Source organism: Garra rufa, chromosome 15 (genome assembly GCF_049309525.1).
Source record: "Garra rufa chromosome 15, GarRuf1.0, whole genome shotgun sequence".
In the NCBI taxonomy this organism is placed as follows: Eukaryota; Metazoa; Chordata; class Actinopteri; order Cypriniformes; family Cyprinidae; genus Garra; species Garra rufa.
Genome location: NC_133375.1, coordinates 37,657,905 through 37,670,753, shown reverse-complemented (window position 1 = coordinate 37,670,753; position 12,849 = coordinate 37,657,905). Strand labels below are relative to the sequence as shown.

Genomic DNA, 12,849 nt, shown 5'->3' with positions numbered 1-12,849 from the left:
AAATAGTACATCAAACAGTACAGCACTATATTATAAAAAAAAAACAATGTAATGTAAAAAAAGTTTTCCAAATTATATTTTTCACATATTTATAATAATTATACATATATTTAATTTAATAATAATATAAGTGTTGACTACTATTATTTTACACATATTTATAATATATAATTTTTTATTTACATTTTTATTTTTTATATAAATTTTCACAGTACAAATGATACACACACATATATATATATATATATATATATATATATATATATATATTACATTTCAGGATGGGAATAAAAATGTCAGGATTTGCTGTAATTATGACAAAGACTCTGGTTTTCTTTTTTTTTTTATTGATTGAAACTGGGAATATTCATACAATAAATTAATTAACCATGATTTATTTTGTAATTCCAGAAATTAAAAAACTGTTCTTAAAATAAAGTTATTGAGGGAGAAAAAAGAAATATATTTATATTTTAATGTGTGTGATTTTTAGCATTTTATTTTGTATCGTAGTCTGATTATTTAAATGTATTAATAATAATTTATTAATCAAAATACTTTGAAGTCATTCTGCAACCTAAAAAACTACAATAATGCAGTGAAATATTTCATCCTTTTCATCAGAACCTTTAAGGGGTCAACGAGGTCAACCAGCAAAATTTTAACCCTTGCTGGAGGCCATCAAATCAATCCTATACCTGCTGGAACATTTTTTTTTAAAACTTCTCTTATATTTCTCACTTATTTCATGCCAAACAGATCAGCAGGTTCAGCATTTGTGCACACAAAGCAGTTTATTCAGCAAACTGAGACATAACCCCTATCGATTTTCAAACAGAAAAGCCTTCTCGTGGAGGACTCTGACCCTAAAACCTGCGCAGATCAGATGTGAAGATGTGATCGTGTGACTGAAAACCCCCATTTAAGGCCTTCTTGTCTTTGTCAGTCTGTTTACGTGAATGGAAAAGAGTCAGCGAGCGTGAGCGCGGTGGAGCTGGTGAGCGCTAACGTACGGGCCTGTATGTGTCGGCTGGACCTGTCCTGTGGTTGCTAATCTCTCCCAGTCATTCAGTAGCATTTCCCCCTCACTATGGTGCCGACTCCACCAGATAACACGGCTTCACCCTGAATGGAGGAAGCCCGTGACAGAAAAAGCGAGCGGTGTGCCTCGTGTACCAGGCTTGAAAAAAACGTCTAGGCCATTGCTTGCAGTGCAGCCTCTTTCTGTGCATCTCCCTTTCCCTTTTGCACTTTTTTTATAGAGTCCGGAAAACCAGAAGCCGCCTGCGTTGCACAATGAGGCTCCACTAGAAGCCAGGGGAGCAGAGCTATGTGGTCAACCATGAGAGATGGAAACAGATGGAGGAGAGGGGAGGGGCGCTAGTTGAGATATCATCGCTTACCAGGGTTCAGCTCACGCAGAAACCCATATTCCACAACGCTGAGGCCTTTTTCCGGACTGGCATGGAACGATGCACTCAATATAGAGCCTATTTGGTGGCTCAAAGATGCTGGGATTGTACGGCACATGTGTGTTTGGGTGACCTTTCTTGATGCTACATATGTCTGCCATAACAGGTTGGTTAGAGTTATGATTTTGACTCGTTAGCAATCACTTAACAACATCTTAATAACGCTCAGAACACACTGGAAACTGCATAGCAGCCACAGCCGAACATTCCCATATGGCCAAAATAAAAAAAAGAAACCCAACCAAAATAAATCTATTTTGTAAACAGTGAACTCAATCAAATTTATTTTTTACATTTAAAATATTTTGAGTTTAAACCTAGACATACTAAAATATATTTCAAATGTATGCCAAAAAAATGCATAAATATATTTTAGCTAATATATATTTTTAAATATATTTGGAAATATACTACCCGTCAAAAGTTTTTGAACAGTAAGATGTTTAATGTTTTTAAAGACGTCTCTTCTGCTCACAGAGTCTGCATTTATTTGATCCAAAGTACAGCAAAACTGTGATATATTTTAAAGTATCTGTTTTCTATTTGAATATATTTGATTTCAAAGCTAAATTTTTACAGCATCATTACTCCAGTCTTCAGTGTCACATGATCCTTCAGAAATCGTTTTAGAAACATTTATTATTATTAATATTTAAAACAGTTGAGTACATTTTTTCAGGACTGTTTGATAGATAGAAATATCCAAAGATCAGCAGTTTTCTGAAATAAAAAGCTGTTGTAACACTACCATTCAAAAGCTTGGAGTCATTTTTTTTTTTTTTTTTTGAAAGAAATTATAGAAATTAATACTTTTGTTTATCTAGGATGCTTTAAATCGATCAAAAGTGATGATAAATACATTTATAATGGTACAAAAGATTTCTATATAAAAATGGCTGTTCTTCTGAACTTTCTATTCATCAAAGAAACCTGAAAAAATTCTACTCATCTTTTTTCAACATAATACTATTAATGAGAAAGGTTTTTGAGCAGCAAATCTAAATATTAGAACAATTTCTGAAGGATGTGACTGGAGTAATGATGATAAAAATTCAGCTTTGAAATCACAGGAATAAATTACAATTTAAAATATATTCAAATAGAAAACATTATTTTAAATAGTAAAACTATTTCAAAAATGTACTGTTTTGCTGTACATTTAAAAACATGCCTACCTTAAATATATCTACCAATATTTTAGCCCATTATTTTTTCTTTTAAAATATTTGTTATTATTTTAACAAATGCATTCTATAAGCATTATAATCTTAGTCTAAATATACACTTTAATCTTGAGCCTAAAAGTAGGCTAGAAGAGACTGGAAATATGTTCTTGCCCCTGAAACACATTTTGAAATATATTTTGGTATCTGAAGGGTGAAACTAAATATATTTTTAATTTCAAAAACAGATTTTTTATTTGAGCTTTACTGTTTACAACCTATATTTATCATATACACTACCAGTCAAAAGTTTTTGAACAGTAAGATTTTTTATGTTTTTTAAAGAAGTCTCTTCTGCTCACCAAGCCTGCATTTACAGCAAAAACAGTAACATTTTGAAATTGTTTTAGTGTTTAAAATAACTACTTTCAATTGGTTTCAACAATAATACTGTACTGGTTAGGGAGCAACATAATCAAAATAATAAAGTGGAACATTTACAAATTTGCCTGTGATTTGCAAAACTAAGCTGTAATGTGTTTTAAACTGTTGAAGACAATTAATCATACATGGGGTGTTTCTCATGAAATACTTTGGAAGAAATGTTTCTCCTACAGTAAAATTAGCTCTAACTGGCACTGAAACAACTTGTTTGATTTGTGAATTCTGACATCACTGGATCCCCTACGATTCTCGAGCAGCACTTGACCTGCTATGGAAAGTGCTGGATTTGCATATGTGCTGTCATGGCACATCGTAACTGTCGAACTCCCACTACAAGCTAATTCGTGCAAGCTTCAGAGCTCACAATGGAGCCATAGAAAAACCACAAACGTCTGTTACGATGCAGTTACGTTAAGGAGCCTCGCCGCTTTAAAGACCGATATGAAGACTATTTTGAATACCGTGTGCGTTCAAGCAAGTCTTCACGCTTCTCTTTCTGTTATGAATAGATTTACAGCAAATTCTAAAAGATAAGATGCTTTACATAAATGTTTATTTGTAAACCGCATTCATTCTCTATACAACACTTTACAAACAGCTTACAAAATCCACAAAGAAAGTGTTAAAGAAAGAGATAACAAATGCAAAAAAGTAAAGGTAGTCTACATACACTGCCGTTTAGAAGTCTCACTAAGGCTGCATAAACAGTTGATGTCAAAAGTTTGCATACACTTTGCAGAATCTTCAAAATGTTAATTATTTTACCAAAATAACAGGGATTATAAAAATACCTGTTCATGAGTCACTTGTTTGTCCTGAACAATTAAACTGCTTGCTGTGCTTTAGAAAAATGCTTGAGGTCCCACCAATTCTTTGGTTTTTCTGCAGTTTTGTGTATTTGAACCCTTTCCAACAATGACTGTATGATTTTGAGATCCATCTTTTCACACTGAGGGACTCATATGCAACTATTACAGAAGGTTCAAACACTTCTGTACTAGTTGCATATGAGTCCCTCAGTTGTCCCCAGTGTGAAAAGATGGATCTCAAATTCATACAGTCTTAGTTGGAAAGGGTTCAAATACACAAAAATGCTCAAAAACCACAGAATTTGACCTGAAGGATTTTTCTGAAGAACAGCAGGCAGTTTAACTGTTCAGGACAAACAAGGGACTCACAGTATTAAGAATCAAGCGTATGTAAACTCTTGAATGGGGTTTATAAATTCAACTATTATTTTCTCTTGTGGACTATATGTAAATGTCTTTTATGTGAAATATCTTATTCAGGTCAGTACTAAATAAAAAATAAATGCATTTTGTATGATCCCTCTTATTTTGGTCAAATAATTAACATTTTGCAGATTCTGCAAGGTGTATGTAAACTTTTGACTTCAACTGTGTTCGATCAGTAAAAACAGTAATAATGTGAAATATTACTGCCATTTAAAATAACTGTTTTCTATGTGAATATATTGTAAAATGTAATTTGTTCCTCATCATTACTCCAGGCTTCAGTGTCACATGATCCTTCAGAAATCATTCTAATATGCTGATTTGCCGCTCAAGCATTTTTTTTCAGAATTCTTTGATAAATAGAAAGTTCTAAAGAACAGTTTATACATTATAAATGTTTTTACTCTCACTTTTGATCAATTTAATGCATACTTGCTGAATAAAAGTATTAATTTTCTTTAAAAAAATGTTTACTGACCCAAAACTTCCATGTACTTGTGTAGTAATGCTTAACAAAAACAAAGTGTCATAATATTTTCCATCTTTTAAGCTTTTCTAAATCTAACTTGAAAAGTGTGTTTGTTCTGTCTTTCTTTAAATTAAATGCACATGATTTGATGTTTTGTATGTAATGCAGTGACACTGAGATATTATCTAAATATTTTTGAGCAACCTGATTTTTCATGCATTCACATTTGTAAAGTTCACTAAAAGTACACTGCCAGTTGCACAGTAAGATTTTTAATGTTTTTAAAGAAAATAAGTAACATTTTGAAATATTTTTACTATTTAAAATAACTAGAATTTTTAAATCATTCTAATATCCTCATTTGCTGTTTAAAAAACAGAAAAGAGTTCTTTTAAACAGTGAAAATATTTCAGAATTTGACTGTTTTTGCTGTACTTTGGATCAAATAAATACAGGCTTGGTGAACAGAAGAGACTTCTCTAAAAAACATTCAAAACCTTATGGTTTAAAAACTTTTGACTGGTAGTGTAGTTGCTGCGTATCCCCCTATTATGCCATTTCAAATATTGCCTTTCATGCAGTGTGTAATGCATCTGTATATTAATGTAAATGATCTGAAAGGGGGTTTAGAGAGACTAAATCTGTGAACGAATCGTTTGAGAATCACTGGAAATGATGATATTTATTGAAGGAGACTCCCAAAACAATATTAGGAACATTAAAAATGGCATAATAGGGGCAATCTAACACATGGCTGGTCAGTTGTGAATGTTTTTTACAACTTTTTTACAGCTTTCCATGAACTCAGTCTTCTGTCCGGTTCCTGTCACACCATGCTGGGTAAGATGGCAGCTGATGGGTGGTATGGGTAGGGCAGGCCGGCGTGGCTGTGGAAGACAGAGGTGGGCGGCAGCGAATGGGAAGAGTGGCTGTAGACGCCCAGAGCTCCTGGACTCTGAGAATACAAGTCGAAATGCTGATCAGATGCAAGATTCTTTGGAAAATACAGATTCTCCTCTGTGGGGCCGAACTTCTTTCCTTTCCTGCTCTTGCTGGACACCTTACGGTTGCGTGTCTGAATGCCTTCCTTTTTCATAGTCAGCGGTCTGTTCACCTAATGGGAAGGATTGAAGTATTAGACACAAAACTACAGTTAAAGCTGCTGTGTGTAATTCCTGGCCAAATGGAATTACATAAAAAATGATAAACTGCTTGAAATTTGACAAAAGTAACTGTGTTGACCACAGATTTTTACATTTAAATTACACACACTAGCTTTTACCAAATTAAACAAATACGATTTTTATATTTTCATAAAAAGGTCAGGTAAAATGAGTGAAGTTGCTCACATTGTGAAGCTTGAAATAGAGTCCACAAGCGTTACAGACAGGCTCTCCGCTGGTGTTGCGTCTCCACAGCGTGGTGGTGCTGGTCTGACAGTTGGCACACTGAGTTCCTGTTCGCTTACTGATGACCTACAGAAATAGAAATATCATATAACAGAAAGTCTAGAAATCATATATAGACTAATGTTCAAAGATTTAAAAGCAGTAAGACTTAAATGCAGTTCTTTCGAACTTTCTATTCATCAAAGAGTCCAAAAGTATCACGGTTTCAACATTCAGCAGTAAATCAGAATATTAGAATGATTTCTGAAAGATCATGTGACACTGAAGACTAGAGTAATGATGCTGAAAATTCAGCTTTGCATCACAGGAATAAATTGCATTTTAAAATATATACAAATAGTAATCAGCCATTTTTAAATTGTAATAATATTTCACTGTTTTTACAGTATTTTTCATCAAATAAATGCAGCCTCAATGAGCTTGAGAGATTTTTTATCAGTGAATTGAGTATGAGTGAGGTGTACCAGTCTCTTTTTGGGTCGGATGAGGGGTCTGTTCTGTCCGTTCATCTTGTGGTACAGTCCACAGGCGTTGCAGAGATAATGTCCTGTTCCATCACGCCGCCACAGAGGGGTTGTAGTGGCCCCACAGTTCACACACTCACGTGGCTCTGTCAGCACAAAAGATCAGAAATGTTTACAATGCATGTCATTGCCCAACTTTATCAGAAATACACAATGAAGATTTTAATTAGAACGTCTGCAGACTGATGTCCTATGAGAACTTTTTATTCTGACAGTACGAGACTGTAAAAATATTAGGGTAAAAACCTGTTAGTTGGTTAACAATAAGTGCCCTTATTCTGTACTATGAAACCAAGGGCTTATAATTTAGTAGGGACACTAGGAACATATCAATATCCAGTGACTACTAAATTGTCCCTAGTCCCTAGATTTTCTAACCATTGCTGTTGTAATTTCGGTCGCATTTGAAATAGGTCATTGCATATTTCACCTTCACAGGTAATAGCAATGCTAAGAAAAAGGACTTACATTTAATAAGTAAGAACAGATAAGGTAGCGAAGTGATTGAAATATACATACATCGGAGAGAACTTCACATATCGGTATCATTTGATTCAGATCGGGACTTCGAAGAGGATATGTAAATCTTCAGATTAAGATCAGAACTTCGGAGTTGGTTCACGAATCATTTGATTTATATCGAACTTTATGTATTGCAAATCATTTGATTCAGATCGGGAGTTCGGAGCAGATTTGTGAATCTTTTGATTCAGATTGAAACTTCAGAGTGGGTTCACATATCATTTGATTTATATCAGACTTTGTGTATTGCAAATCATTTAATTCAGATCGGGACTCCGGAGTGGATTTGTGAATCTTTTGATTCAGATTGAAACTTTGGAGTGGGTTCATGAATCATTTGATTTAGATTAAACTTCGTGTATCACGAATCATTCGATTCAGATTGGGACTTTGGAGCAGATTTGTGAATCTTTTGATTCAGATCGGAACTTCGGAGAGGGTTCCCGAATAATTTAATTTAGATTAAACTTTGTGTATCCTGAATCATTTGTTTCAGATTGGGACTTCAGAGTGAGGCTGAAATATCCCTTGTGATCCCTTGTCATCCCGATCTGAAATGATGGTTTGCGAATCGTTATTCAGATTGGAACTTCAGAATGGGTTTGAAAATCTTTTGAATTAGATTGAACTTTGTGTATCACAGATCATTTGATTCAGATGGGGACTTCGGAGCGGATTTGTGAATCTTTTGATTCAGATGGGGACTTCGGAGCGGATTTGTGAATCTTTTGATTCAGAATGGAACTTCGGAGTGGGTTCACTGATAATTTGATTTAGATCGAACTTTGTGTATCGCAAATCATTTGTTTCAGATTGGGACTTCAGAGCAGATTTGTGAATCTTTTGATTCAGATCGAAACTTTGGAGAGAAGTTGAACTATCCCTTGTAATCCCGATCTGAAATGATGGTTTGCAAAACCTTATTCAGATTAGAACTTCGGGAACGGGTTCACAAAATCATTTGATTCTGATCATTTGATTCAGATCAGGACTTTGGAGCAGATTTGTGAATCTTTTGATTCAGATCAGGACTTCGGAGCGGATTTGTGATTCTTTTGATTCAGATCAAAACTTTGGAGCGGGTTCACGTATAATTTGATTTAGATCGTACTTCGTGCATTGCAAACCATTTAATTCAGATTGGGACTTCGGAGCAGATTTGTGAATCTTTTGACTGATGAATTGATGATTGATGAATCAATGGTTCGCTAAGTCTTCAGATTCGAATTTAGGAACGGGTTTGTGAATCTTTTCAGTCAGATTGGAACTTTAGAGCGTGGATCGCAAATAATTCGATTCCGACTAGGACTTCGGAGCAAGGATTGTGAATCATTTGATTTAGATCGTAACTTCAGAGAGGGTTTGTGAATCTTTTGATTCAGTTTAGAACTTCAGAGAGGGTTTGAGAATCATTTGATTCCGATCTGAACTTCTGAGAAGGTTTGTAAAAGTTTGATTTAAAAATGTTTAGATATTTGTACAGAAAAACAAGACAAAAGTATTAAGTAAGAAAATCGCTTTTTGCAGTGTTTTACCCACAACTCTAGCACCACCCCATATTATCTGCCCATTATGATGCTTCCTCACCTAAAGGAGAGAATTTCATCTTGCTGCATAATCTGGGTGAGAAGGATGAGGGTGTGTAGAGAAGCGGACTGTTGTAATCCTGCGTGAAGCTCCCGTAGGGACTGTAGTGGGTCAGTGACTGCGACTGTGTTTTTGAGGAATGTGTCTGTGGATACACACCGCCCACTGAGGGGGAAAACACACCGCCAAACGCCTCCCCACCCCCAGGAGGACTCAGCCTTTCTCCTTTCACACTCTCTTGCACACCAAAGGTTTCCATTTGGTGATGGATAGGCGAGGGAAGGGCAGAACGAGGCGGAAGGATGAGGGCCGTGGACCCATGGAAGGATGATGAGGATGTCTTAGAAAACGCACTGCTGTGCCAGGATGATGGAGATGATGGGAAGAGGTTGGTCAGAGAGGGGGTGTTAGAACTTTCCAGCCAGGACAGGTTTCCCAGGAATGGAGAGGAGTAAACGGGATATACTAAAGGAGAGAGGGAAGAAGATCAGGGAAAGTTTGTCAATGCTGCTCCATTGGGCGGCTCAAATTTTTTTGCATCATTACTCCAGTCTTCAGTTTCATTTCTTGCTGCTCAAAACACATTTATTATTATTATTATGTTGAAAACAGCTGAGTACAATATTTTCATGTTCCTTTGATAAATATAAAATTTAGAAGAACAACCTTTATCTGAAATAGAAATCTATTATAACATTACAAATGTCTTTATCATCACTTTTGATCAATTTAAAGCATCCTTGCTAAATAAAAGCATTCATTTCTTCCCCCCCCCCAAAAAAAATATAGATATATATTATCTCCAAGCTTTTGAATGGTATAGTGTATAATGTTACAAAATATTTTTATTTCAGATAATTGCTGATTTTTGGATCTTTCTATTCTTCAAAGTATCCTGAAAAAAAAATGTACTCAACCGTTTTAAATATTGATAATAAAAAAACATTTCTTGAACAGAAATTCAGCATATTATAATGATTTCTAAAGGATCGTGTGAAAATGAAGTAAGGATGGTGAAAATGTAGCTTTGCTCAAAGGAATAAATTACATTTGAACCTATATTCAAATAGAAAGCAGTTATTTTAAATAGTAAAAATATTTCAAAATACTACTGCTTTTCCTGTAATTTGGATCAAATAAATAAAGGCTTGGTGAACAGAAGAGACTATTTAAACAACATTAAAATCTTACTCACCAAAAACTTTTGAATGGTAGTGTATTTGGACATTAAACGTATTATTTTACTTGTGTAACGTAAAAATACTCCAATAAATTTCAAAGATCAAATAAAAAAACATACTTCTCGCATCTTACAATTTAATTTAGATCTTCAAAGTACAATTTCTGACGTGACACAACAGACATTCACAACAGAGTTTTAAAATATTGTTTTTTTTAGTTTAACATCTGGAGCATCAAAATTACTGTAAATGATAAGAAAATCTACCTATTAATCTACCGATTTATAAAATTACCTTTTAAATACTAAAGTAAAATTAACATGGGTAAACATTTTTAGTTTCACTCTCTTTACGGCTAGATACTTTGACTTATTGACACAGGCCCATACTTTCACTTACACATAATTTCTCTCTACTAAAAGGTAAAATTATTTGTGACCCTGGACCACAAAATCAGCCATTTTAATTTTTTTTTATTGAGATTTGTATATGATCTGAAAGCTGAATAAATAAGCTTACCACTGTATGGTTTGTTAACATAGGACAATATTTGTCCGAGATACAACTATTTAAAAATCTGGAATCTGAGGGTGTGAAAAATCACCTTTAAAGTTGTCCAAATTAAGTCCTCAGCAATGCATATTACTAATTAAAAATTAAGTTTTGATATATTTATGATAGGAAATTTACATAATATCCTAATGGAACATGATCTTTACTTAATATCCTAATGTTTTTTGTCATAAAAAGAAAAATTGATCATTTTGACCCATACAATGTATTGTTGGCTATTGCTTCAAATATACACGTGCTAAATAAGACTAAATAATTTTTTTTTCTTTATTGGACAGCACAGTGCATACTATGATATGTTTTTTGAAGTACCATCATGTAAATGTATTGGTATATGAATGTGTTAATATCACAGTACAGTATAGACTACCATTCAAAAGTCAGTAAGATGTTTTTAGAAAACATTTTCACTTTTATTAAGCAAGGATGCATATAATTCATCAAAACTGACAGTTAAGACATTCATAAGGTTTTTATTTCAAATAAACGCTGTTCTGTTTTCAACACTAATAATAAGAAATGTTTCTTGAGCAGCAAATCAATGAAGTAATGATGCTGAAATTTCAGCTTTGCATCACAGAAATAAACTACATTTTAAAATAAATTCAAATAGAAAACAATTAATTAAAATTGTAATAATATTTCACTATTTTTACAGTATTTTGATCAAATAAATGCAGCCTTGGTAAGCATAAGATACTTTTTTCATAACATTTAAAAATCTTACCAACTCCAAAAATGTAATTGGTAGGTAATATATGTTAAAGTGATACTGCCATGATACTGTCTCAACAGTGTGCTGTGTCCTATATGTGCAGCACTGACCTGGGCTGTTTTGAAAAGCTCCAGATGGACGGCCATGGACGGGGCTGCTGAACAAAGAGGGCAGGCTGCTGTGATCGGCATCGGTGCAGGGGAACATTGAACCCTCCTCAGTGTGGACCATATAACTGGAGTCAGGTGGGTAAGTGGGCATCACCTCCGATGGTACCATGGAGGACGAAACCCAGCGAGCCTGTTCAACAGAGGTCTCCATGTCTGTCAGGAACTCCTATTGCACTGTGTGAAAAAGTACACACACACACACACACACACACACACACACACACACACACACACACACACACACACACACACACACATATATATAATTTTTTTGCATTGAGTGTATCAGTTAAAATCTAAACTATTGTTTCGATAACTGCAATAGAATATATTCCTTTAAAAGCTGTAAGTGACCACATAAACATACATGTTTGGAAATCAAATTGCAATCATAAAGCATATATTCTGTGTACACAAGATCGTATTTACATATCAAATCATATTCTCACAAAACCCATGCTTTTACATAGCAAACAAACCCTTTTATCTTTAACGCCCATCTCAAAATAAGTAATACTGATCTGAAGTAGACAAGACAAATCACAACAGCCGTGATAGTCACACCTGTCCATTTAACAGAAATTACATTTAAGATCAAATTGCTCCAAAAACAAGATAAGCATCGCTTGCATTGTTTGATTTGCTAATGCAGCTGTAGATATGGTAATGTAGATGTGCCTGTAGCGTGGCATACCTGAGCTTATCTGTTCAGCCTTCAGAACAGGTGTCTGCAATGAAGATGAGAGCCTCTGATGGGTCAGAACTTTATGTGTGAAGGTTTCTATTCTCTAGCATTGTGGGCGACTGAGGTTAGACATGTGGGGACAGTGGGCGGAGCCAAAGACAGGTCAGCTTCAGCAAATGTTGTGCCTCATAAGTGCAAATGCACACAAAAAAGTCTGGAAATGTCCCATATCAGTCTGCACTGCAAATGAGAATTACAAATATGCAAAGCCAACAGAGTAAAAAGACCAAAATCGAATACTCACATCTGCTAGAAGACAGAAAGACTTCTATGTGGAAGTTGAATTCACAGTTATTAGATTTATATAATTTTGCATGGATACATGATTATAAAATAACACTTTAATACTATATGTGACCCTGGACCACAAAAGCAGTCATAAGTAGCATGGGTATATTTGTAGCAGTAGCCAACAAATACATTGTACATAAAAAGAAAAATCAATATTAGTCTTTCATTGTCTTAGTGACTATGAACCTCCTATATATATATATATATATATATATATATATATATATATATATATATATATAAAATGTATACATAAAATTTCAATATAAATACTAAATATGTAATCATTTTAAATATATTTAAATAAATGTCATTAAATAAAGTACAAAGATAAGAAATAACAAACATA

The 12,849-nt window shown here is 34.2% G+C and overlaps 1 protein-coding gene across 1 annotated transcript; it reads right to left on the bottom strand.

Annotated features, from left to right (window-relative positions):
* Window positions 1–400: 400 nt before the first annotated feature.
* On the bottom strand, window positions 401–11,648 carry gata1b (GATA binding protein 1b). Its single transcript, XM_073818670.1, has 5 exons — window positions 11,405–11,648; window positions 8,826–9,290; window positions 6,657–6,802; window positions 6,133–6,258; window positions 401–5,897 (listed from the first exon to the last, which is right to left on the bottom strand). Exons 1-5 carry the CDS (start codon window positions 11,613–11,615, stop codon window positions 5,610–5,612), a joined length of 1,236 nt encoding a protein of 411 aa, XP_073674771.1. The 5' UTR covers window positions 11,616–11,648; the 3' UTR covers window positions 401–5,609.
* Between the last annotated feature and the right edge of the window lie 1,201 nt (window positions 11,649–12,849).

Excerpts from the sequence above, each read along its gene's own strand:
- gata1b (XM_073818670.1), bottom strand. The coding sequence starts at position 11,615 with ATGGAGACCTCTGTTGAACAGGCTCGCTGGGTTTCGTCCTCCATGGTA. Across the intron at positions 9,291-11,404 it reads AGCTTTTCAAAACAGCCCAG|TATATCCCGTTTACTCCTCT; the intron begins GTCAGTGCTGCA and ends TCTCTCCTTTAG. Across the intron at positions 5,898-6,132 it reads TCTATTTCAAGCTTCACAAT|GTGAACAGACCGCTGACTAT; the intron begins GTGAGCAACTTC and ends CCTTCCCATTAG.